General features: G+C 52.5%; 1 protein-coding gene across 7 annotated transcripts; it reads left to right on the forward strand.

Annotated features, from left to right (window-relative positions):
• The first annotated feature begins 30 nt into the window (after positions 1–30).
• On the forward strand, positions 31–26,457 carry PSEN2 (presenilin 2). Of its 7 annotated transcripts, XM_055582048.1 has the most exons (15): positions 31–105; positions 5,396–5,479; positions 6,010–6,046; positions 6,202–6,344; positions 6,869–6,959; positions 10,881–11,041; positions 13,045–13,262; positions 14,437–14,578; positions 16,693–16,760; positions 17,448–17,668; positions 18,909–19,007; positions 19,743–19,826; positions 20,158–20,259; positions 24,100–24,218; positions 25,728–26,457. In XM_055582048.1, the coding sequence occupies exons 6-15, from the start codon at positions 10,901–10,903 to the stop codon at positions 25,881–25,883; spliced, it is 1,350 nt and encodes a 449-aa protein (XP_055438023.1). In that variant the 5' UTR covers positions 31–105; positions 5,396–5,479; positions 6,010–6,046; positions 6,202–6,344; positions 6,869–6,959; positions 10,881–10,900; the 3' UTR covers positions 25,884–26,457. The 7 variants fall into 7 exon arrangements, with proteins under 7 accessions (XP_055438023.1, XP_055438025.1, XP_055438022.1 ...); XM_055582050.1 differs by lacking the exon at positions 6,869–6,959 and having other exon boundaries at positions 6,202–6,348; XM_055582047.1 differs by lacking the exon at positions 6,869–6,959.
• Positions 26,458–26,776: the final 319 nt, after the last annotated feature.

A 26,776-nucleotide genomic window follows, 5' to 3' on the forward strand; every position in this document is an offset into this window, starting at 1 on the left:
GCCGACGGGGCGGGGCCGGGGCGAGCCGGGGGCGGGGCCTGCGCCTGCACCGGGTCTGCCGGGCGCTGGGCCAGTAAACACCGCTGGAGCTGCGCGGAGGAGCAGGTGAGCCGGCTGGATGGGGCGCGCGGGTGGGGGCCTGATCGCCCGGCGCTCGAAGGGCGCGAGGTGGAGCTGCACTCCGCAGGCGGGGCCTTGCCCTCCGCACGCCCCTCGCCGCGGCGGGTCGCGCCTCGGGGCGGTTCCGGGGATGCGGCCCCAGCGGCTGGGGAGGGGAGGGCGCCGGGACCGCTGCGATGGGGGCCGGCCCGGAACTGGCGAGTGGAGGAGCGCGGGGAGGGGCTCCAGGCCTCGGGCCTTCAGCGGGGCCGGGTTCTCCCCGCCGCCGGAGCCCCGCCGCCGGAGCCCCCGCCGGAGTGGGCGCGGTGCGATCTGTTAAAGGGCCGGGACATTTAAAGGAGCAGCGCACGTGGGTTTCAAAGGCGTGCGGACGCGGCACTGTGTTCCTCTCTCCTGGCTGGCACCTGATGGGCGCCCAGTCCTGCTGGCCTGCGACACGCGGCCCCGGGGTCTGCTTGGCAGTGGCAGGAGGGGAGGCGGAGGTCTTTCCGCCGGCTTGAGGAACAGGACCTAAGGACGGGCCTGGAGCCCCTAGTTTCCTTATCTGCGATGTTTGGCTGTTTTTTGATCAGGCATTTACAGCTCTGAGGAGACTCCCAGAATCTAGCTTTTGAAAAGCTGAATGAACCCGAAACAGGAGCTAATTCCCATCCCAAATTTTATCAATGAAGAAACTCAGCCCTCAAAGCTAAAGTGACTTTGTTCAAGGTCACGCAGGTAGAATATATGAGAGCCAGGCTTCGAACCTGTTGTCCTGGACTCTAGTTCTCTTGTCCAGACCTGGGACTAGACCTCAGCCCTTGGACAGCTGGATGAAATGCCCCAGTCTGTGACTTAATGAGTATTCCCTTTTGACGGTATGAACTGTGGATTGTTGCAGTAGCTGCATCCTCAATTTATAGATGGATAGCCTGAGAGGTGGTTCCCATCCAGAGCAATCACAGAGCCAGGTTGACCCAAAATTGACAGCGTGGGTTGCCAGCCTGTCCTGAGAGTAATTGATCATTATGGACCCGAGCTCTTCCCACATGGATGGCCCTGAATCAACATAGCCCCTTCTGTAGACACCTGAGTCTCCAAGGACTTCGGCTAAGACCTTTGGTAGTAATTAAAGGCTTTGTATAAGCTGCTGCAGGTGTGTGAGCCTCAGGTTCCCCTCTGGGTGAACGTGGCTGTGTGGGGGCAGGAAAGTGTATTAGCAGCTATGTTTCCTGGGTCCAGCTGGTGAAGGGGCCTGAAGTCCTGTCTGCAGCTCAAAGCTGCAGCTTCAGCCACTCATGAGGCAGGTCATCCAGGTTCTCGCCTTGGGTGAATGTGGGAGCATTGAGGGCAGAGGCTGGAAGTGGAGGACTTCGTGGAGTGTTACTGTGGAGTGGGATGATGGTGCCTCAGGTTTTCAGGAAAAATTCTGTATCATTTGGTGTTGAAGTATTTGTGCACCAAGTCAAGAGTCTGATGTGTGCAGGGTTGGAAGGTGAATGCTCTGTCTGTTTGAGGAAGAGGAGGACAAGGAACAGCCTGGCCAGAGGCTGCTGCTCAACTGTGCCTGGGGGCCCTTTGCCCGCCCCACCTCCGCCACCCCCAGCTCCTCTGTGCCTACTCACAGCCCCTCTGCACACATGCACACAGGCTTTGCCAGAATGAGAGGTTCCACCTAATTTGGTCCCTCTTACATCATTGATGGTAATAATGACAATAACGTCACTTATAAGTTTGTTATATACAATAAAAAGCCATTCTGTACAGTAGTTGTCAGAGTTATCTAAAGAGTTACCATCACACTGAAGTGGAAAGGGGAAGCTAAGGGTTACAGAAGGGGAAACTAAGGTTCAGGGCATTGAGGACCTTGTCCAGTTGTGTGGCTTCCATGACTCTGAGTGCCAGCATTTGAACCCAGCTGGCTTCTGCCTTCTGCATCTTTTGAGTTTTTGCTTGGAAGACCTCCCACTCTCACGCCCCACCCATGTGCCTGCACGACTGCCCAGGACATTGCTGTGAGATCTCCGTTGGAAGCTACTTGGCAAAGCCAAAACAAAAAAAAATTTTTTTTAGGAAACTAAAGCATTGTGTGTATAGATCACCTTATGTTATTGAAGACGCATTTGGCTGCTTTTCAGCTGTTGATTTGACTTTTAGACACTGTTTAGTTGGTAAGACTGGCAAGGCAACAAATGTTTCTGCAAATATTTCCACCTGTCCCTGGACTCCAGCAGCTGGGGGTGGGGCTGGGGGTGGAAGGCAAAGGGCTCTGAGGTTGGCATACCCTCCACGCTGCCCCTGACCGGGGCCTGGGGGTTTCTCCTCACCTTAAGGTGGCTGCATCTGACCTGGCCTTCAAACCTTGAAGAATCAGTGTTGGCTTCTTGACCAGGAGGTGGTGAGGCTGCTGTGTGATTACAGTCTGGGCAGAAGTAGTTTCAAAGTGATCCTCAGTAAAGACCGGATGTCTGGGAGGGGGATGATTACTGTCCATTCTTTCCATTGCCTGGGAGAATGGGTTGCTCTTTTATCTTTGCCAAAACACAGTCTTCCGGAGCAATGGGAAGAAAAGTTTAAAGGGCACTCACTTTCTGCTGTACCTTAACCAGAAACTTTCTGACTTTTTAAAAATGAAAGCAATATGTGTTCACTGTAGAAAATTTGGGAAATTTTTTTTTTCTTCAAGTCATCTGTTAGCCCCTAGTCCAAAGAACCACTCTTAACATGAACTTCCTTATGGTACTTTATGCACATACCTGTATTCATGTGTTAAAATACTAGAAGTAGGAAACTGAAGATGAAGTTTTGTATCCTGCTTTTTGTGTTAATATTATGCCTTCAGAATTTTCCCTTTATTGAGTGTTCTTGGAAACCCATTGAGTATGTGACCCTCTCAAGTACTTGGAGCAGAAGGGAAGAGCTCCTCTATGGCAGTTTGGAGACCTGAGCCATAACTGTGGCTTCTGGTCATGGGCCCTTGTCCTTTTGTCCGTCTGGGCTTCAGTTTCCCCAAGTATGAAATGGGGTGCTGACTGGATGGCCCTGAAGGTCCTTGCCAGCTCTGGCCTCAGTCTATGGACGTGCCCTTTTGTTTGACAAAATGTTCATGTTGCCAGCATGCCCTGGGCTGGGGCTGAAGAGGAAAACACTCAGGGCCTGAGTGAGGCGTGACCTTGGTACTCAACTCATGCCTGATGGTTTAGCATTTTTGTAGCTTTCCAAGGGGCCATCAACAGGCTTCTGTTGTCCGCTCTCACTGTGTCCCTGCCTTTATTTCATTATAATTACTCTTGATTGAACATCTACTCTGTGCTGGACACATTACACATTAGCTCTAGTTTTTACAGTAATCTTGCAAAATGTGCCTGTCTTACTTTTTACACAAGAGGAAATGGGCCGTGTGAAGTTAAATTGTCCGAGTATGTGGTTCAGATCAATTGGCTAGCTGATTCAAACTCTGTCCATTTCTAAGGCTCAGCTTTTGACTGCTGTCTTGCTGCTTTTCATTGAAAGCAAAAACACGATTTATGGGAGGCTGCTCAAGGGTGGCTCTGTAGCGCATGGCCAGTGTGGCTACCTTCGCAGCATCCCTCTGTCACTTCCAAACGGCCCCTTTTCCAGGCTCCTTCAGGAAGTGAGAGAAAATGTTTACTGAGCACTTTTGAGTAGGAAAGGGCAGACAGAGGGAAATCTAGAGCTTGGGTCAAGGTTCAGGAGGCCCCAGAGGGTCGCCCGGGGCCTGTGACTCAGCAGAGTGGAGCGGTACTTCAGGGCCTCCCTGGGGGACGTGGGCTCCTGCTCCAGCTGAGGCCGCCTCCCTGTTCTGGGGAAAACCGTCCGACAAGTGATGTGCATCACATTATGGGCTGGATGGATGGACAGATGGATGACGGCCAGCCAGGGCCCATACATGGTCAGGTGCCTGGGCCAGGGGAAATAGGCAGGCAGGCAAGCTGTGGGAATTTCTAAGGGAATTTCCTCACCCCGGGTAAGGGAAGGCTGGGAACGCCCCAGGAGTCATGGAAGCTCTGTGAAGTAGCCATGTGACCCTAGAAAGTGACCTTTTTAAAACCATTGCTGCCGTCTTTGAGGGAGCACTGAAAATTAAAATGAACAAACAAGACAAAACAGAAACAGATTCATCTTGATGTTTGGCAGAAGCCAACGCAGTACTATAAAGTGATTATCCTTCAATTAAAAAAAGTTAATTAAAAACAAAAACAAAATAATGCTGCAATGAATAGGGGGGGTGCATATATTTTTTTGAATTAGTATTTTTTTTTCCTTCAATAAATATCATAAGGAGAATTGCAAAAAAAAAAAAAAAAAAGGCAAAAATAGACCAGCAGATCATGGTTACCAAGGGGGAAGTGCAAAATAAAAGAGGATTAAGAGGGACAAACAACCATGTATAAAATCAATGATACAAGCGTGTAATGTAGAGCACAGGGAATACAGGCAGTGTTTTAGAGTAACCTTACATGGAATGTAATCTGTAAAACATTTTAAGTCACTTTGTTGTATACCTGAAACTACTGTAATGTTGTAATGTTCTTTCAATACTGAAAGGAAGGAGTACTGTTAGGCCTATGGAGACAAAGAAAGCAAGTACTCGGATCCAAGCCTTTCTCTTTGGCCCCACCTGTTGACTCCCAATTTTCTTTTGGAACCGAAATTTCCATGTTTTTCCTTGAGGCACTCTTGTTTACAATGGAATTTAAAAATCGATTTCCTACTTAGGTAGGAATCTGTTTCCGAGTTAGGTCCATTGGCCTTAAATTTTAAGGCCAAAACCTTTGCATTTTTCTGAAATGAAAATCGGGTTGAGGAAACTGGGTCACCAGGGTTCCATAATAATTGCAGGAACTGCTGACACAGGCAAGGTTGAGGAAATTCCCTGGGTCAGACTCCCTTGGCTTGGCTCATTCAGCATTTGGATCCCATTCAACTGATTAATGGGAGTGAACGGTGGCTTCTTTGGATGTTTGATTTTACATCCTAATCCAAGGAGTTTTCAGCCACAGTGCCTTGTTCTGGGAACGGTTTCCAGGATGTAGTCTGGGGCACCTGTTCCTCCCATTGGCTTCTCTGCTTTATCCTGTTGCTCCCTCGGAGAGAGTGGAGAGCTGGTTGCTATGGGGTTGATAGGATTTGACATCAGCAGGAGGAGAGTCACCCAGCCCCACCCCCACCGGCCTGTGAGTCAGCCTCCCGGCGGGAGTTCTTGGCATCACTAAGTGCTCTGATGTGGACAAACATCTAGCAAGACTGTTTATCTGCATTTTTTCCCTCCAAGGATTGCGAGTACCTTCAGGCTTCAGTTCCAACTTAGAAGCCAGAGGAATCCATCCCAGCTGCTCTGTTCTCCTTCAGGAACCAGGTAATAAGAGGGGTTAGGAGAAGGTGTGAAAGCGGCTTCCCAAGGTCCCCTGAGTCCAGTGAGAGGGGATGTGGGAGAAGGCAGCATGGAAAAAATCTATCTAAATGTTGATACTTGTTATTTCCCCTTTAAAAATTAATAGCTTTACAAAAAACAGCAGACACAATTCATGTTTTATTATGGAAGTTTTAAAAAATGCAGGAAAATATCGTGTATCACCCTCAATCTCACTACCCAAAGATAAGCACCTTTAATGTTGTATAATATGTCTTGCCAGTCCTTCATATATATGTATACATTTTCTAAGAAAATTCAGATGCTTATATCTGTGGTTTTAAATCTACTAAATTTAGCATCTTGGTGTTTTTTTCATGTTAGTAAATAATCTTTGAAGTAAGATTTTTGTTAGTCATATATCGGATAGATATATTATCATACAAAGTCAGACATCTTAGTTGTTTTCACTTAAAAAAAATTATAAATGACTGCAACAACCATGTTTTCAGATAAATCTTTTGTTATTTTCCTAGGACAGATTCCGAGAAGTTAGCATTTCAGGATCAAAAGGTATGAATGTTTAAAGCTGTTGATGTTTACTGCCTTCAGAAAGGCTGATGCAGTTTGTACCAGGGATGCTTGAGATCCAGTTTTTTCACACCCTCCTTCCAGGTGGGCATTGCATGTGTACGTGTCAGTCAGATCACTGCATTCTCCCCCTGCAGCTCTCCTAGTCTGAGAAAGCTCCTGTTGCTCTTCCTCCCCATTGGATCTCAGCCCAACCACAGGGTATTCAGGAAAAAGGACTGCTTATTCTTTCACGCCCGCATTCAGTGAGCAAGTTGTGCAGAGCAGCAGGTGTGCTAAGGTAGGTGAGTGAGGCCCTGCCCTTGCGACAAGGAGGTGAACTGTTCCTGGGCGCTTTCAGTACCAAGTTTGGGCCCAGGCTGGGGCATCTGATTACTTGGCAGGACCAGCTCCAGGGTGGGTTTAACACCAGCCTAAGAATCGCCCAGGGACTGTCTCAAAATGCAGATCCCTGGACCTTTGACCAGAATGAAACTTAGGATCTGCATTTTAAGTAAGCACCCTAACATCGTGTTTAAGAGCACAGAACTTGACCACCTCAGTCCAAGGATGACTTTGAACTTATCACTTTAAAATCTTTTTCCTCATCTGTAAAATGAGGAATAACGGCAGCACAGTAAGTGCCCTGAATCGAACAAGTTCTGTTCCAAGAGGCCATAAATCCAATTTGTTCGTAAGTCCAACAAAGTTAGCCTAGGTACCCAACTAACATCATCGGCTATATAGTACTATACTTAAGAGGTTTATAATACTTCTCACACAAATAATACATAAAAAGCAAACAGAAAATTTTTAATCTTACAGTACAGTACCTTGAAAAGTACGCCAGACATGTGAACTCACACTACTGGACATGCGAACTCATGTTCAAATCTCTGAAGTGTGCAGGTTGAAGGTTCGTATGTAGGGGACTGACTGTACCTCATTCCTGACTTATGTTTAGTACACAGTGAGGGCTCAGCAGCTGCTCTGCCACCCTTCAGGTGGCCTGGGCCACGTTGCGAAACAGCATCTCCAGCATCTTACAGCTTTCTGAAAGTCCTAAGCCATGCCCTCAGATGCTGGGAGCCCCAGGAAGCACCTCCAGCTGTCCCCACCTCCTCCAGGCCCAGAGGGCTGTGATTAGGATGCCCTTGCTCCAACAGCCAAGACCAGCTCTTCCTGGCTGCAACCCCTAGATGCCCTGCTTTTCTGGGAGTCGAGGGCAGCATCCAGGGAGGGAGGGAATCTGCTCAGGGAGCATTTGTTTTCTGGTGAGGAGGCCATGCATTACATGTGGTGGATGGCAAAGCGTGTTTTGTAGCTTTCTGACTTTCTCCCTCTGCAGTGCAGTTTCGCATGGAAGGGATATAGTCTGTTTTTAAACGTGCTCTCCCTGGGTGTGTCCACAGACTTTGGGAGGCAGACGTGTTTTCCTGGGATTTGGTGACTGGCTGAAGAAATGGAAGTTGGAAAGGATTTAACTCCTACTTGATCGTGGGTCCCCTGCTTTTCTCTCCCCACCTGCCCTGTAGCTCCCTTTCTCCTTTAAGAAGCATCTTAGCCTCTTATTTGCCCAGTCCCCTCATGCTTTGCTCTAGGGACTGAGGCAGCCTGGCTGCCAGCAGCTGTGGTTCTGAAGGGTAAGCTCGCCTCTGCCCTGGGGGCTGCAGCCCTGCCGTTTAGATACAGGAACTCCTGATCCGCTCCTCCAGTCACTGCGAAGATAAATCCCAGGGCCTCTAAAGGCGTGGGAAGAACAGAAGGAGAGAGATGGTAACTAAATTATTAATTCACAGCCCAGACAAAACAAAGTATTCAAAGAGCTGCTACACTGTTCAAGATAGAATGTCCTAATTTAGCTTGAGGTGCAGCCAGCTCTGTGTTCCATGTCGCTCTTTGAGTAAGAATGGACTCAGCATTGCCACAGGGTCAACGAGGGCATCTCCTGGGCCCGGGCAGGTGTATGTTTAGGATTTATCTAGTGGGGCCCACCATTGCAGAGGAGCTCTTTAGAGTTTTTCTGCCTGGGTCTCCATTAGGTAATTTCTTTCATTACTGTTACCATAGATGAAGGACGCTAAGAACTTCCCAAGGTCTGGGCGCTGAGGAGCAGATCCGCCTCCTGGGTCCTGGGCGGCACCGCCCCTGGTGTCTCAGGGGAAGAGGCAAGAGGGCTCAGCCGGCCCTCTGTTCCCACACAGCCACTCTGGTCACATCCCTCCTTAATTCAGAAACCTTGGCTGCCCTCTCCCCCGGCTAGCTTCAGCTCCTCGTCCCCTGGCCAGGCCCCCACGCCCTTCCCTTGAATGGTCCTACCTCCCATCACTGCCTCCGTGGTCCCCATGCTTCAGCCACCTCAGCCTGCTGGGTGTTTCAGAATTAATCCCCCCATCCCTCCATCTGTTTATGAGGCTACTTCCTCGGGCCCCACCTACTTCAGCCTCTGCCTGGCAAGATACTCCTAACCTTTGTGTCTCGTTTCATGTGTCTTCCTCCTAAAGACTTGAGACGTCTACTCCCCACTGTTGATAGATTGCCCCCCACTTAGTCTTAACTCCAGTAGCACAGCGTCCTTGTCACCTCTCCTGGAAGTTACCTTATTCTGCTTCCTGCTGATGTCGCCACTGCTGTCGCTCTTATACTTGTTTCTCTGCTGAACCCAGCGCAGCTTACCTTGCTCATTTCGAATTCTTTGTAAGAGCTACGGGAAAGCCTTCTGTAAGGGCCCTAGTCGGTGAGCAGGATCAGGCTCTGCTGTGGGCCTGGACTTGGGGATGGAGCTGAAATCCAGCGGGGAGTAATGCAGGCCACGGCCTGGGACACTGTCTTCAAAACAAAGCAGCAGCCTCAGAGCCTCTGCCAAGATGAACAGAACTGGCTGCCTCGGTGGAAGGAACCTGCCTGCCTTCTCCACTTGAAAATCACAGGGACTGTCCTGGCGGTCCAGTGGTTAAGACTTAGCCTTCCAGTGCAGGGGATGTGGGTTTGATCCCTGGTCGGGGAACTAAGATCCCATGTGCCTAGTGGCCCCCTCTCCCAAAAACACCAAAACATAAAACAGAAGCGATATTGTAACAAATTCAATAAAGACTTTAAAAATGGTCCATATAGTAAAAAAAAAAAAAAGACACTGTGGAAATAGAATAAAAATGATCATAAATTTTGAGGGCCATTGACATGGAGATGAACTTTGAGACGAGAGCAGACCTGACTGTTCCTACTGGCGTGAGTCTTCCCCAGGGTCCCAGGAGGCAGGTGATGGGGGAGCTGGCCCTGCTGGGAGCTCAGCTGACCTGCCCAGGGTGTTGGTAGGAGTTCGGGCTGCCCCAGCATCCACATGGTGCTGCTGGGTCCACACGCCACTCAGGGCAGCACAGCAGTGTCGAGGGGACAGGCTCCCTCCTCTGTGGCCCTTTCAGCTTTGGTTTTTCCTGTGGGTCCTGCCCTCAGCTATACTTCCCCAACACACACACACACACACACACGCACGCATGCACACTCCTCTCTCGTGGTCTCGGCTCACTGCTCCCGTGGCCGCAGCATCTAAACCTATAACTCTCATCTCCCTCCCCTCCAGCTCAGACACTGGCCTTCAGCTGCCTCCCAGGTAGCTCCCTCCTTTCAACCATTTACATTTGGCAGATTTCCCCCAACACCTTGTTCTCCCACCTCCTCTGTCCTACTCCCTGCCTGGCCGTTGTCCTGGACTCTGTCCTGTTGTGTCCCCAACATCTTGTCTGTATGGATTCTCTCCCCTCACTCCCATCCATCTTTCTGCTACCTTAGGCCCTGTTCATGACCCATCATTGTCTCCAGGGAGGTCACCTTTCCTTCTTTTTACTCCTTTTTCAGTCAGTGACAAGACTGAGATTTCTAACCAGAGATCTGATCTGTCACTGTGTCCTCAGGGGACAGGGCACACCTCCTTAGCATGGCGCTGGAGACCCTTCACTTGTCCACAGCAGTGACCCCCTCCCCAGCCCTGGCAGTGCCAGGCTCAGGCTGAGACATTCTTCACGCCCTCTGCCCTTCCCTCCCACCTGGGAGAGTCTGTGTCCATCACATAATGGTATCTTCTCCAGAAAACACTCCTGATCTCTGAGATTTAGTCCCTTCTGTTCCTTTTAGTGAACACTTGGATTATAGAATTTGCCACATTGGACTGGTTTTTATTCTTTTAGAACAGACGTGTCCTTGGCACGTGATAGATGGTGGTCAGATATTTGTTGATTGAATGAATGAGTGTGTTGAGAGTTTAGAGTGGCCCTGATGTTTCTGGTTGGGAGTTTCGCCCCCATGGCCTGGATCCTCTCTAGCCAGTCCCTCTCGAGACTGCTGCAGCCTCAGTCGTGGCTCCTGGGGACTGTCCTTTTTCCTTAAATGTTTATTTATTTATGGCTCTGTTGGGTCTTCATTGCTGCTTAGGGTTTTCTCTAGTTGTGGAGAGCAGGGGCTACTCTCTCGTTGTGGTGCACGGGCTTCTCATTGCAGTGACTTCTGTTGTTTTGGAGCGTGGGTCTAGGGCACTCCGTCTTCGGTAGTTGTGGTTTCCGGGCTCTAGAGCACAGACTCAGTAGTTGGGACACATGGGCTTCATTGCTCCCTGGCACGTGGGATCTTCCTGGATCAGGGATCGAACCCATATCTCCTGCATTGGCAGGTGGATTCTTTACCACCGAGCCACTCGGGAAGCCCTATAGCAGTCCTTTGACAAATGCATCCTGGGTGGTCATTGTGGGCAGGATCTGTGTCCAGGTTTTAAAGTCACCTCTCACTCTCCACTGCCTTTGTCTCTCAGGAGAGTGGCACAAAGACCCCTGTGCTCCTTTTCCAGGCACTTCCGGAGGCAGGGCCATGCTCACATTCATGGCCTCTGACAGCGAGGAAGAAGTGTGTGATGAGCGGACGTCCCTGATGTCGGCCGAGAGCCCCACGCCACGCTCCTGCCAGGACAGCCGGCAGGGCCTGGAGGATGGAGAGAGTGCCGCCCAGTGGGTAGGTTCCTGCCAGCAGTCCGTGGTCTCCAGACGGGCTGCTGGCGTCCCATATCTCATGGATGGAAACCAGGCCTTCCCTGATGTGGGAGGGAGGGGAAGTGAAGGTGAGAACTGGTCAAAGGGGCGGGTGGCCCACCATGGTGGATCCTAGGTCTGCGAGGGCTTGATCATAGATTCTGCACATGCACAGCCTGTCACAGACCGACTCTGTAGTAGACGGCGTGATCCACCCTGGCCCTGCCCCTTCGGTTCACCTTCCTATGCAGGTTACTGTTCCCACAGGAACCTGAGAGTGAGTGGATGCTGGGGCAGGCAGCACAGAGGCTGGAGGGAACCTTTTTTGGTAGATGGCTGGAGATAGGAACCGAGAGATTAGCTGATTCATGTTTGACTTTTGAGCTGGGGATGTGTTTTAGTTCGTTCAGGCTGCCATAACAAAAATACCATAAACTGGGTGGCTTATAAACAGCAGAAGTGTATTTTTCTTTGCTCTGGAGGTTGGGAGGTCAAGGTGAAGGCGCTGGCAGGTCTGATGTCTGATGAGGGCCCACTTCCTGGTTCATAGGCAGCTGTGTTCCCTCTGTGTCTTCACAAGGCAGAAGGGTTAGGGAGCTTTCCTGGACACCCTTTATAAGGGTGCGAATGCCATTCTTGAGGGCTCCACTCTCATGACCTAATCACCTGCCAAAGCCTGTATCTCCAACACCATCATGTTGGGCATTAGGTTTCAACATGTGAATTTGGGGGTCACAAACATGCAGCCCATAGCAGGAAGGGTGTGCTGCACTGTGTGATCTTGCCTCTGCAGCCCAAAAGGCAGGAGATTATAACAGTATGAAGTGGAGCGTGTACTTGGGAGAGTCACTTAGTCAAGCTACCTCCCTCCTCATCAGGGTAAAACAGTATCTGAATTTGCCTAAATCCCATTATCTGTTTTGCCCATTCTAGTATTTTTCTTTCTTCCAGCCAGCCTCATTCCCCTTTGCTGTAGTTTGAACTCACTTCTTCTCCTGTCTTCCCCCTGGGCTCCGAGAGAGATCTCAGCAGCTCAAGGCCATGGCCCCACTACTCCTTAGCCAATTCTTGCTCGGTGTTTTGTCTTTAATCTCCTGGACTTTTTGTGCATTTCAGTTGTTTCAGTTCCTGTTCATTAACAGTTTTCCTTTCCTTCTCAGTTGAATATCTAGATGGAATTCTCTCTGCAAAAAACATACCAAAGAGCAGTCACTTTTGATTTCTGTTTCACTTGGCTTTGTCTTGGCTGTTACTGTAATTAACAAGGCAGCCAGTGATCCTGAACTGCCACAATTCTGAAACACATTCTTGAAGATCAGTGTATGTCAGTGTCTGGCAGGCATCCTATCCTCCTTTGCTGCCTCCTCGTTTATATTCTCCCACTTTCCCTAACCTGGATCCTCCCAGATGCTCAATGCCTAGTTAGCCTCCGGTTCAAAGCTGCAAAGTTTGCATGCTTGGTTTTGGCGGGGGCAAAAATTTCAAAGTAATTTATTTCCCTGCAAATTCCCAGTGCCTTATTTGTTAATACAATCAAAGAGAGTCCCCATGTGTGCTGACCATCCTGGTTTGTGATTTTTCAACCAAAAATGTTTAGTCTCTGCCTTCCTCCCATCACCTGGCCTAGCTCCTCCCAAACTAGTATGGCCGTGTGACCAGAACTGAGTCCCTTCACTGAGGGAGGGAACAGATCTGCAGACCTGCTGCAGACCCATTCTGCAGACTGTCCTCATCCGTGGCTACCATGGCCTCCCTTCCTGCATCTGTGGTGGCTAGTGCCAACTCTTAGTCTCTAGTTGTCCTCATAAACTTCTCCATGTCCTGGAAAGCCACCACTCCCACATCTAAGCTGTAGCCCATAGACTGGTTCTTACATCTGAAAAGTGACATTCAAACTTCTCGTTTCCAGTTCACACACCCATGCTCTGTGTCAGTAGGGCTCCGCTGGGGGGCATCCCATGGTCCTCACAGCATGGTTTCCCACAGAGAAGCCAGGAGAGTGAGGAGGACCACGAGGAGGAGGACCCTGACCGCTACGTCTGCAGTGGGGTTCCCGGGCGGCCACCAGGCCTGGAGGAGGAGCTGACCCTCAAATACGGGGCAAAGCATGTGATCATGTTATTTGTGCCTGTCACACTGTGCATGATCGTGGTGGTGGCCACCATCAAGTCCGTGCGCTTCTACACAGAGAAGAATGGGCAGCTGTGAGTTGGGGGCCAGGGGTGGGTGGGGGTGCAGGATTGGGGGAGGAGGGTGTAGCCTGTGCTGGCCGCTGTACCTGCGGCCCCGTGGCAGCCGCAGCAAAGAGCAGGGGTGGGGAGCTGCCTGAGTCCACACCCTGGTTCGTCCACAGCCTCCTGGCTGTGTGACCTGCCCAGGCACTTTCCTAACCGCTCTCGGCCTCAGTCTCCTCATCTGTATGATGGGTTTGATAGCAAGGTTACCAGGAGAACTGAGAGAGTTAATCCATGTGCAGCCCCTGCAGCCTGCTCTCACTGCAGGAGGTAGGTTCTCTGCTCCATCGCAGGTGTGGCGGTGCCACCTGTCATTGCATGACCACAGACAAGTCTTTTTCTCTCTGGGCCTCTCATTCACACTCCTGTGAATGTAAACTAAAGAGGACCACGCGATTTCTTAGCTCACTCCCAGACTCAGGAGGGAGATTTTATTTATTTTAATAAAGAGAATCCAGGAAGAAGCAGCAGCCTGGGTAAATGGGAAGCTTCCCTCTGCTCCCTCCCCCAGCCTCCCATGGTATCACTACTGAGTACCTTCTTGAAACTTTTTTAAGGGAGTTTTTTTTTTACATTTTGTTTATGATTTTGATAATGAAAGGAGTAGAGAAAGAAGCCCTCGCCCTCAGGAAGCGTATAGTCTGTTGGGGACTCAGAGCAGCTCAGGTGAAAAGCGTTGAGACCTTGAGAACTTGGCAAACAGTTTGCTTCCCTAAGAGTGTGGGATCAATGAATTGCCTCCTGAGTTTATAGCTGCCTGTGCAGCTACTGGGCTACATTGGGTGTGGGTAGGGGTAGGAGTGGGGGTGGAGGCGTCCTAGGCTTGATGGGGAAGTGGGTACAGAACTGGGGAGTGGGGTCAGCTGGGATAAGCACTTTTGGGAGAGGTTTTAGTTGGTGTGGGGGCCTGGGAGGCTGTGGTAAAGACCAGTCAGGCCCTCCCGTGTGGCTGCGTCAGCTCAGTTAGAAGCTGGAGTTAGGTGCCAGGGAGGCAGGACAGCTCGTGAGGATGGTGGGCAGCACTCACTGGGACAGCCAGAGTGCTGTGCTGAGGGCTGGGGGTGCCCAGGGCGCCTGCATCTCCCTGGGCTGGGGGCCACAAGCAGGCCAGGTGCAGAGCTCTAGCCCTTGTCTCCTTCCTCAGCATCTATACCCCGTTCTCCGAGGACACGCCCTCAGTGGGCCAGCGGCTCCTCAACTCCGTGCTCAACACCCTCATCATGATCAGCGTCATTGTCACCATGACGATCTTCCTGGTCGTGCTCTACAAGTACCGCTGCTACAAGGTGAGCGGTGAGCCGGTCTGCCTCCTGCCTGCCTGCCAGGCCTCAGGGCCTCTCATGCAGCAGCCCTGGCTTTCATGCCTCAGGGCCTCTCATGCTGCAGCCCTGGCTTTCATGCTTCAGGGCCTCTCATGCAGCAGCCCTGGATTTCATGCTTCAGGGCTTCTTACAAAGCAACCCTGGCTTTCATGCCTCAGGGCCTCTTATGCAGCAGCCCTGGATTTTTTTTTTTTTAAACAGAGTTCCTTTTTTCCTGTAAAATAGACCTCGAGTTTTAGAGCAATACCTCATTTTATTGGGTTTCACAGATACTGTGTTTTGTTTTGTTTTGTTTTGTTTACAAATTGAAGGTTTGTGGCAAATCTACATTGATCAAGTCTGTTGGTGCCATTTTTGCAACAGCATTATCTTCTAATTAATGCTGTTTTAACATTTTTTTAGATATAATGCCATTGCACACTTAATTGACCTCAGTTCAAGCATTAACTTTTGCATGAGGTGGGAGACCAAAAAATTTGTGACTCTTTTTCATGTGATACTCACTTTATTGTGATCTGAAACCAAACCCGAATATCCCTGAGGTTTGCCTGTACTTTCTCCCACCCCACTCCTGCCCCACCACGGGTTACCCGATACTCCTGTGCTTTCCACTTACACTTAATCCCACTTCACTGAGTTCCTCCTTGCTGCGTTCATAGGATCACTTCTCATATTCAGAAGTTAATTTTATTTTGCCTCTCCTTCTGAAGAAGTCAGATTTTCTATTTTAGGCTCCTTTCAACATATACTTCCCCTCCAAGCTTATTTTTATTTTCCCATTTGCCTTTCAGCTGGGGGTGTACAACTGCTATACCGAGGTCTTCCAGCTCCCAGAGACCTTTGGGTGGGCCCTGCTCTGCAGAGCAGCTCTGGGGAGGAACAGGGGAGTTGAGTCCCACCTAGCCCAAATCGTTCACAGAGATCCATAAGCTTTTAGGCACGAGTTTCAGGCTTTTCTCCCGAGGAAGGCTTTGAAGCCGTGAGGACTGAAAGGAAGTTGAACGAGACATTACTGATTTTTAAACTGTTCACACACAGGCGTGTGCAGCACTGAATATTCAGGCTGCTGGCATCTGTGGAGCAGGTAGAGAGAGATGGAGAGCCTCAAATAGAGAGGGACTGACTGGGGGTGAGCGTGGGGGTGAGCAGTGGGAGGGGCGTGTCCAGGAGCTGAAGCTTCTTAGTAAATAGCTGCCTGTATAACCGAGGCAGAGTTTGTGATTGGGGCAGAGATGGCCGTGGATGGTGGGAAGTAGGGAGGAGGGCTTTTGTTTGGAGCCGAGACATGTATGAGGACAAGCTGGGAGCAGGGCCAGGGCCAGCAGCACCGTGGTGAGCGGGTGTCACATGACCACGCTAGGAACTGCTGGGAGGCTGCTGAGCCTCCATTCAGTCAGATTTACTCCACGACACGGACAAGCGGTGACGGTGGTCTGGGCAGGCTCAGGTGGGATGAGGAGGATCAGCACATACCAGCGTTGCCCCTTCCACTTTGAGCAGACAACCAGGTGGCCACTGCGGTCCCCAGTGGCCCGAGCTGGTGACTGATGGGTCTGTCCTCTGAGTAGGCGGGTTGCAGTGACCCCCCCCATCACCTTTGACCCTCCTTTATTTGGGCCAGGAGAGGAGGAGCCTGCCCTGACCACTCTGTCTAAAATAGAAGCAGTGGGTCTCTTGTCACTTTGCCCAGCCAGTTTTTTTTTCACAGCCCTTATCTCTTCCTGCTAGTGTGTGTCTCTGTGTCTGTTGTCTCACTGCCCACACTTGGGGACATAGCACGTGGGAGCAGAGACCCCGCCAGCTTTCTCTCTAGAGCCTGGAATGTGCCAAGCGTGTCCTTTCCAGGTGACCAAGTAGAGAGCTAGGTGTTTAGGCATGAAGGATTTCCAGCTCCTTTGTATGCTTGCTGGGTTACCTGGAGAGAACACCTTGAATGTCTGTGCCCTCCTTACCTGTAAAACAGCCACCTTCCAGCATAGGCAGGAGGAGCCTAAGGAGGAAGGGTTTCTAGGCTTGGGAGTCAGTCCTGAGGACCAGGGGCCTGGGGGCCTGCAGTCACGATGCCTGTTTCCACCCAGTTCATCCACGGTTGGCTGATCATGTCTTCTCTGATGTTGCTCTTCCTCTTCACCTACATCTACCTCGGGTGAGTGGCCACTGGGGGGCAGCAGGACCCTGGGTGAGTGGCTGCCAGGGGCAGCAGGTCCCCTGAGACCCCTTCCCTGTGGCCTGGGTGGGTCTGAAGGACCCGGGAGGGAAGGGCGCCCCTCGGGCTCCATGCTTGCCCCTTGTTGCTGCTCCAGGAGCCTGGCCTCCTTGACACTGGAGTGGAGCCCTTCATTGGGCCACATGTCTCCTTCTGGTTCCTGATTTAAAGACTCAGAGTCATCACAGAGAAGGCTGTGAACCCCAGCAGAGGCAGGGATCAGAAAGGCCTCAAAATTTACATTCCAATCTTTGGGCTGGGACTGGGTCCCTCCTAGTTTTGGGGGAAGGTGGTCTCTCTTGCCCTGGATTTAGGACATCAGCCTAACCCAGGGGCCCAAAAACACTGGAGGCACAGGAGAAAACACTTTTCCAAAGATCTTTTCCTCGGGCAGAGGGTCGTCCAGCCCAAGGACAAGATGTTGGTGTACTCCCCACCTTGTTTCAGAAAGTATTTCAAGGGGTTACCTGTAGGGCTCATGGAAATGGGGAAGGCGGTTAATAAATGAGCCAGAGATTGGGAAAACCCAGGCTGGGACTTGGTGATTGAGGGTATTGGACCGCCTGCCTCAGGGTCTGACATCTCCAGTGAGTGTCCCAGCCCCCGGACTCCACTCTGGTCCCACAGGGAAGTGCTCAAGACCTACAATGTGGCCATGGACTACCCCACCCTGTTCCTGACTGTCTGGAACTTCGGGGCGGTGGGCATGGTGTGCATCCACTGGAAGGGCCCCCTGGTGCTGCAACAGGCCTACCTCATCATGATCAGCGCGCTCATGGCCTTGGTGTTCATCAAGTACCTCCCGGAGTGGTCCGCCTGGGTCATTCTGGGCGCCATCTCCGTGTATGGTAGGTGGGCCGCCAGCCTGGTGGGAGGCCGTGGAGTGACATCCAGGGCTGAGTCCTGACTGCTGGACAGGCTTGGTGGGTGCTGAGATGTGCCCCCCACTTCCCTTCAACCCCCCAGGGAGGCCTGGATGGTCTGCCTTCTGAGAAGTTCACCTTCATAAAAAACAAACTGGGTCCTATGGAATCATGACTGTTGACATGATTACTAATAACAGCAAATGTTTACTGAGCACTCGCACCCTTAAGCACTTTCTACGTCAGAAGTCATTTACTCCTCAGAACAACCCTGAGATTGGGCACAGTACCAGTAAATAGTGAGTACCCCAGATGCAAGCTGCTCTTTAATTAGTATAATGTTGCCTTGGTATCCTTGCGGGACTGGTTCCAGTATCCCCTGAGGTACCAAAGTCCAAGGATGCTCAAATCTCTGACATAAAATGACATAGGATTTGCATATAACTTATGTACATCCTCCCAAATACTGTATGTTTTTTTAAGACTTTTTTTTTTTGATGTGGACCATTTTTAGTCTTTATTGAATTTGTTACAATGTTGTTTCTGTTTTATATTTTGACCTTTTTTGGCTGTGAGGCATGTGGGATCTTAGCTACCCTACCAGGGATCAAACCTACACCCCCTGCATTGGAAGGCGAAGTCTTTACCACTGGGCCAGGGAAGTCCCCTCCCAAATATTTTAAATTATCTCTAGATTACTTATATAGTACAACATAAGCGATGTATAAATAGCTGTTAATAAAATGTAAATGACATTTACAATTGCCAGTGTGCAGCAAATACTGGTTTTGGGAACTTGCTGGAATTACTTTCTGAAATTTTTGATCCACGGCTGGTTGAATCTATGGATACAGAACCCAGAGATCTGGAAAGCTGACTGTATTAGTGAGATTACCATCACCAGTACTGCTTCTTACATTCTTAGGATAAGGAATTTGGGGCTCAGAGAAATGGGACTTCAAGCCCATCCTCTGGGTCTCTGAGCCACACAACAGCAGTCCCTGTTTGCAGTTAGCCCGCTCAGACCCCACCATGGGCTCCAGCCCGTGCAGGCTCTAGGGATTGAGGCTGAAACCCAAGGGTGGGGTTGCTGAAACAACAGGGGGCCATGGTTGGAGAGCCTTGCCCTGAGGATCCAGGATACACTCTCCCAGGCCTGGTGTTAGAGAGCTGGCTGGGAATAAACGTCTTTCTTAATGTGCCAGGGATGACTTTGCTTTCCCAGATCTTGTGGCTGTGCTGTGCCCCAAAGGGCCACTGAGGATGCTCGTGGAAACCGCTCAGGAGAGAAACGAGCCCATATTCCCTGCCCTCATATACTCATGTGAGTGACCCCCGTGCTTCCTTCAGACGTGGGAACCAGGGTTTGCATTGGCTTTGGCTTTCAGAGTTGATGGGGAGACAGTTAACCTTTTTCCTGACCAAAGGAAGGGAGGCAGCCTTGGTGATCCCAGAAGGAGTCTACCTTCCTGAGATGAAGGTGGGCTGTGTCCTGCTGTGGCTCAGGAAGAAGCTTGGACATTTAGAGCAGGAAGAGGGCTTCCAGGAGTGTGGCCCGCCCGCAGTTTCATCTCAGCCAGACTCCTGCAGTGGGCCTGGGCCGCGTTCCCATGAGCCTGAGGCCACCCACTCAGCTCTCCAGGCCCCTGGAAAGGGACTTTGGGGAGGGACTGTTCAGGGCAGGGGTCTGGGGAGGCGGGTGGCAGGATGCCTGCCTTTCCCTGGGCTTTCTCAACAACTGAAGCTCAGTCTCTAAAGAAGCACTCTCGGAGTTGCTGCTCTCCTCAGGGCCAGTCTGCAGGGATCTCTATTTATAAAAGCATCAGCAAGCATGCACTGATGGTGGGCACTTTGTGGTGGGCACTGTGCTGGGTGTTGGATGTGCAGCAGAGTCTGAACCCCCAGAGGCTCCCTAACAGAGGCCATAAGCAAATACCCACAGGGACTGAGGGTCCTGTGCTGGCTTTCTGGGGACACAGACGGTCCCACTTGCCTCCCTCGCCCCGGGGGCAGCCATAGTTAGTAATGTCTGAGGCTGGACCCTTTTCTCCTTCCCCAGCCGCCATGGTATGGACCGTGGGCATGGCCAAGCTGGACCCTTCCTCTCAGGGAGCCCTTCAGCTCCCCTACGACCCGGAGATGGGTGAGTATCAGGGGACTGACAGCCTGTCATCATGGGGGGAGCTTTTCACTGCACCCCGCTCAGCCTGCCTGGCCTCTCTGGGAGGCACAAGGACAGGAAGGGCAGGGAAGACGCCTCCGGGCATGCACACGCTGGGGATCGGGTGCAAGTGGACCTTCGCTCCTCTGCCTCAGCCCTGCTTCTCTCCCTTCCCATCCCTTGCTGTGTGGTCTGGAGAATCCTCTGTGTCGGGCTGGGCATGGTGTGGGGTGGGGCAGGGAAGCCCTGGGCTCAGAGAACCCTCTGACCCCCTCTTGTCTCTCTCCCTCCTCACATGACAACGGACACCCAGAAGAAGACTCCTATGACAGTTATGGGGAGCCCTCGTACCCTGACGTCTTTGAGCCCCCGCTGCCTGGCTACCCGGGGGAGGAGCTGGAGGAAGAGGAGGAAAGTAAGGTGTCCAGATGGATGGTCTGCGTGGGCCCGGGGTGGGGCTCCCTGAGGTCAGGGAGGAGCCCGTTTGACATCAGAGCTGCTTCACAAAGTCAGAGAGAAGCCTGCCAAGGCTCAGTCCTATGGGCAGGCCATGGGGACTTAAAGCCCAGGCTACCTCGTGTGTGACAGATGTTGGCCGTATGCCCACTCTGCACTGGGGGGTGATCATACGGGTGCTGCTCTGGGGGTGCTGCTATGTGGGCATGGGCACTAACCACTCTCTCGGGAGCTGGGAGGACCGCGCAGAAGAACATAGGGTGGTAGGGGCACTGACAAGGCTGTTGACCTGCTTGAAGGGGTCAGAGGAAGTCTCTTGAGGAAGTAACTTCTAAGCTGAGCTCCAGAGGCTGAGGACACAGAGGGGAACACACAGTGCAAAGGGGTTCGGTTTCCAGCCGAGGACACCTTGGGAGCAGTGACCCTGGGGCTGACTTAGAGGAAGTGGAAGCAGGATGCTGAGACCCAAGTGCAGAGATGGGGCCGGGAGACAGACAGGGGCTCCAGGGGCCTTCTGGATCAAGATGGGGGTTCTCGTCTGTGTCCTGTGAGCAGTGGGAGCCGTGGGATGGGGAGGGGTTTGAGCTGTGCGGGAGGAGGGAGACGACGGGGAGGGGCAGGGCTGAGGCTGGGACAGTGTGTGCTCGAGTAGCCGGAGGCCGTCCCAGTGCAGCCGTGGAGTCGCAGGCGTGGGCCCTGTGTTCTGGGAGTGAGCTGGGCTGCGCAGGCCGGCGCTACCAGCACTGCCCCACACTGGGGCTGCGGAGCATAAGACGGGCAGAGTTGGGGTGCAGGCTTCCCCCAGGCAGAGCCCCGAGTGGCTGGGAGCAGAAGTAGCAGGTGTGGAGGACAATCTTGAAGACACGCCCAAAGACCTTCTGATACATGGTTATGTTTCCAAGCGGATTAAAATAACCGACCAGCACACATATATGGACCACTAGTGTGGGCTGGGAGGCATGTGGGAGCCAGGGAGATGCTGCTGGATTAACACAGCTGCTGCCCTTGAGAAGCTCCCCACGGAGCAGCGCAAGTCAGGGGAGGTTAGGTAAAAAGTACTCAGGACGGACGTGGGGAAGACAATTGGCTGGAGGCTGGCCTGGAAGGACAAGTCGGCAGTCACCCAGCACACAGGCAGCTGGGCCGGAGACAGGCCTGGCGCTGAGCCCCCGCCCGAATCAGCACGGATCCCGCGTGGGCACCATCCCCACACGACCACCCACCTTTCACATGCCAGCCACAAGCTCTGGGGGTCTCCAGGCCACCCACGCTTCTGACTGACTGGCTACAAATCTGGGGATTCTCACAACTCCATCAGGTTGGAAAATGTACTAGAATGACTCTCGGAACTCAGCAAAGTGCTATACATACCATTACAGCTTTATTGATATTATAAAGGATATAAATGAGGACCAGCCGGCCAAATGAAAAGCCACATAGGGTGAGGTCTGGGAAGGTGCTCTCTGCCCCTGGAACCCGGGAATCACCCCCACCCCTGCACATGGATGTGTGTACCGAGTTCCAACGTCCAGAGTTTTTACTGGGGTCTCATTACATAGGCATAATGGATTGAGTCCTTGCTCGTGACACTGGACTTCATCTCCAGGCTGCCTCTCTCCCCTGACTCAGCCGAGCCTGGAGTCCCAACCTCCTTATCACATGGTTGGTCTTTCTGGTGGGCTCCCGTCTATGGGGTCGCACAGAGTTGGACGCAACTGAAGCGACTTAGCAGCAGCAGCAACAGTGCCATCCTCTCACTTGCATAAATGATCCAGGGGGCTGCTGAACAACAAAGATACTCCCGTCCCTGGGGAAATTCCAAGGATTTGGTCTCCCTCCCAGAATGAAGGACAAAGGCTGGTTAGATTCTGTTCCACAACAGCATTGGCAAAGGCTCAGATGAGAGGGGAGGAAGCCATCTGGGAGCTCTGGGATGTTTAGTGGCCAGAGAAGCTGGGGGCCAGACCTTCAAGGGTGAGCGGTACTCATGGGAGTTCAGACTTCATCCTGGAGGCTACGGGGGACCATTAGGGGTTTGTTGCAGGGAATTAAAGTGAGCAGAGCTGCATCCCAGACAGATCCCAGGTGGCCGCAGGAGCACAGACTGTTGGAGGGTTGGGTGAGGGAAGAGCCAGAAGGGCCCAGCTTGGGCACCACCACCTGCATGGGAGGCACCAGGAGGACCCAGCTGGACAAGGGATGGGCAGGGAGGTGGGGAGAGGGGTGAAAGGGGGGGCCGGCAGTTGGGAGGCTCTGGAGGACGTCAGGTGGAGAAGCCAGAGACACACGAGAGGGAGTAGTGCTCAGAAAGGTCAGGGTTCCAGGCCCGAAGAGGAGTCACCAGGATATACTTGTCAAATACGTGGGTCCCCACAAGGTACCCAGGAAGGGTGCAGGGTCAGAGTGGAGACCAGAGGGCCCGCGTGGGCGATGTTAAGGGGATGAAGGGAAGGTCGCTTGTGGAGGATCCTGGGGAGTAGACAGGGCAGGGTGCTGAGATAGACAGCATGGTGGGGGCGGTGGTCCACAGAGGCATGATGGTGGCCTTGCCTGAGCACATTGATTGGGGGATGTGGGACTTGCTGCCTCAGGTCTCTGAAGTGCCTGCTAGGTGAGCACAGTTCCTTTGAGAAAGAACTGATTGAAAACGGAGAGAGAAGGGAGGGGAGAGCAGGCAGAACAGAGAGGCAGGAGTGGGGGTGGTAGCAAAAGACCCGCAAGGGTAGTGGTCTCTGTAAGAGGGCAGGGCTTACATGTTTGCCAAAGTGAGGAAGTTGGGAGTGGTGGGGGGTGACGGAAGGGACAGACTAAGGAAGGAAGGGTGAGGTGCTTCTTGCTTGGAGCCCAAAGAGGAGAGGGGAGTGGGATCAGATGGGGCAGAGCATGTTTCCTTGATGCAGACCCACTCAATTCCAGTCTGTTTCATAAGCATTTTTGTTGTCCATGAGGAATGAAATTATCCTATAAGAAGGTGTACAGGGCAATTGTACTAAAGGAAACAAAACATTCTAGAAGCTCATTTCCTTTTCAGTAATGGATACACTAGTTACAAGTTACGTTTATCTTCCCTGGTGGTTCAGTGGTAAAGAATCTGCCTACAATGTGGGAGAGTGGGATTGATCCCTGGGTCAGGAAGATCCCCTGGAGAAGGAAATAGCAACCCACTCCAGTACTCTTGCCTGGGAAATTTCCATGGACAGAGAAGCCTGGTAGGCTACAGTCCATGGGGCTGAAAGAGTCGGACACGACTTAGCGGCTACACAATAACAGAGTTGGTTTACAATATACATTTATCTCTTATACATTTACCTCTTATATATTAGTCTCCAGAGGACCTCGGTTATCATATATGTTTTTAAAAGCAATGAAATTAAATTTCCTAAAAAGCATTTATAATTCATACTCAGCGCTCAGTTGGGTAACTTCCCACCAGCCCTGGACAATGGATTTTATTCACTCTTGTCTTTACTCAAACCAAGTACCAAGCACCAGTTTTGTGTGAATTATCAGAAATGCTGGCTTTGCATAGCCCAGAATGCAAGTCAGCCAGACCACAGGTTTCCCCCTTTTCCCCACTGTCTGCTGTTTTTCTGAGACAGCTAATCCTTGTTCCAGAGTCCAGGTGAGGTGGGCTAGGCAGTGACACCACCCATCAGCCCTCTGAGGTCCCCAGGCCTCTGGGCCCTGGGTCCCCTGGGCTGGGCCGAGTGCCTGGGCTGTTCGGCTGGGGTCAGCCTTCTCTGCTGCTTCCTCTGGGGGCTTCTGAGACCTACGGGATCCTTCTCTCTCCACCACACAGGGGGCGTGAAGCTCGGCCTCGGAGACTTCATCTTCTACAGTGTGCTGGTGGGCAAGGCGGCCGCCACGGGCAGCGGGGACTGGAACACCACACTGGCCTGCTTTGTGGCCATCCTCATTGTGAGTGGGCCCAGGGTGCTCCCCACCCGCCCCTGGGCAGTGGGGGTCTTCATGGGGGGCCCAGGAACCCCAGGGAGTTTTCAGATGCTGCTATCCCTTGGAAGGGCTGGGCAGAGTTGCCAGAAAGATCCTCAGGATGAGACCAAGGTTCACAGGAGGATCTGGTCGTAAGTAGGTGCAGGCACGATGCAGGGAGGGTGACCAGGAGCTCTGGCGTTACTGAGTGTGCGTGCTGGGTGCCAAGGTCTTGGCTAACTCTGTACATTTGTCTCACCGCACCTTGAGGTAGGGATGGTGACCTGAGATGTTTGGAAGATGGACCAGGGTGAGGGCTTGGGCATGGGCACAAAGCTGCAAGGCATAAAGCTGCGAGGCCCGAGGTGTGATTTGAATTCAGGTCTCTGACTCCGGGGCTGTGTGTTTTCCCTCCACAGCACCCAGACATCATGCAGTTCTGAGTCCCCATGGGATCTCCTGGGGCTTGAGAGGGGGGCCCCTCACTTTGAACCCCAGCGGTGAAATTTGAAGACCCCTATCATCACTTAGGGGCTTCCCAGATGGCGCTAGTGATAAAAGAACCCACCTACCAATGTAGGAGACACAAGAGACGCAGGTTCAATCCCTGGGTCAGGAGGATCCCCTGGAGGAGGAAATGGCAACCCACTCCAGTATTCTTGTCTGGAGAATCCCATGGACAGAGGAGCTCAGCGGACTACAGTCCATAGGGTCACAAAGAGTCGGACACGACTGCAGAGACTTAGCACCCGTAGTCACTTACCATGATCAGGTGCAGGTAATGGGGACGCATCTGTGATGACGGTGGAGGTGGAGGCCCCGAACGGCCCACACTCAGTGCTCTGCCTGGTGAACCTGGGGCATCACGTGGCAGGTTAGGACCAAGGCTCCAGTTCTTTGGACATTTCTATTTGCCCACAGTGTGTGTCAAGGACCAGGTAGGGGATGCCCAGGCTCCTCCACTTCCAGACTGTCTGCCCTGAAGCCCTGCTCTCCCCGGGGAGAGGACAGGCACTCTGGTTCCCTGTCCCCACCCTGGACCACTGACTGCATCCACTGGGGCAGGGACAGGATAGGCAACCAGCGCACCTGCTTACAGCAAGGGGCAGGGGGTGGTCACTCGGCATCTTGGTTCCCTTGGTGTCCGCTGAGAACAGTGCTGCCTTTCAGTCAGACCCGTCCAGTTTTTGCATAAATTCATGTCCCCTGGGGGAAGGCTTCATGCATCAGGTCACACGGCCAGGGTAGGTAGTCCGGTAGCAGCGGCCCAGTTCACGAGGCCTGCCTGCTGGTTCATCCACTCGTGTGCAAGGCATTAGTACTGGCTGAGAGCCTCCGCCCCCACGCACCTCACAGAGCTGCCGAGAGGACCAGGGGAGGTGCTGGGGTGTCAGGGCTCCTGAGCCCACACCCTGGGCTGTCACTAAGTGCTCCCCTCCCCCTGTCCAACCGGTGGTCACCTTCTCCCGCTCCCCCCGCCTCTGTGTCCGGTAGGGTTTGTGTCTGACCCTCCTGCTGCTCGCCGTGTTCAAGAAGGCGCTGCCCGCCCTCCCCATCTCCATCACGTTCGGGCTCATCTTCTACTTCTCCACGGACAACCTGGTGCGGCCGTTCATGGACACCCTGGCCTCCCATCAGCTCTACATCTGAGGGGGACGTGGGCGCCGTGGGCTGGAAGCTGTAGGAAGCGGTAACTGGAGGCAGCTGTATGATTTTACACTCTAGTGCCATGTATTTTTGAGACTTTTCTTTCCTTTAAAAGCAAGTGAGGATGAAAAAGGCTTGTGTTAACTTGGTGAAGAGGAAGGGCCAGCTTTGTGGTGCTAGCGGCTTTGTCGCGGGGCGTGGCTCACCCCCTCGTGAGCACTCGCTTCACCGACAGGAAACCCGGGAAGTCGGGCCAGAGGAGCTGAGGACGGTTCTGAGACGTGAGGGGCGTGGGGAAGGCCCCCTGCTCTCACCCCCGAGCCTGGTGTCCTCGGAGAAGGCCCAGACAGAGGATGAGGCAAGGCTGTCTGGGACCAGGAGGCCGTGCCCGGGATGGCACGAAGCGCCTGGTCACTGACTGGAGAGGAAAAGCCAATTTTCTCTGCAAGGAATGTTCCCAGCGCTTTGTCTATGATGTCATCATTATCTGATTACCTTTAGAGTCCTTGTCACAGCAGTCGTTGCTGGGAAGTGTCTTAATATCACCATCAATAAATAGCCGAGTCCTGTCACAGTGCTGGGGTCTGGTCTGTTTGTCAGTGCGGACCCTCTCCCTGCCTCTCCTGGGAGAACGTGTGTGCTCTGGCCATGGAAGGGAAGAGATCTGCCCATTGTGAAGGACAGAGGCTTAAACGCCCCCCTTTCTGCATCGTTTTCTTGAACTAGGTTTCCTAAGCAGAGGCATGCTGGCTGACAGCTGGGCAGGTGCTGGGCCGGCTGTCGTCAGAAACACTGCAAGGTTGTTGCCAAAACACCGGAGGAACGCGCAGTGCTGGTTCTCAGCAGTGGCTGCAGGGGATGGGGGAGCCCAGGAACCTGTTCTCCCTTCCTTCTGT

Source organism: Bubalus kerabau, chromosome 5, assembly GCF_029407905.1.
Source record: "Bubalus kerabau isolate K-KA32 ecotype Philippines breed swamp buffalo chromosome 5, PCC_UOA_SB_1v2, whole genome shotgun sequence".
Taxonomy (NCBI): Eukaryota; Metazoa; Chordata; class Mammalia; order Artiodactyla; family Bovidae; genus Bubalus; species Bubalus kerabau.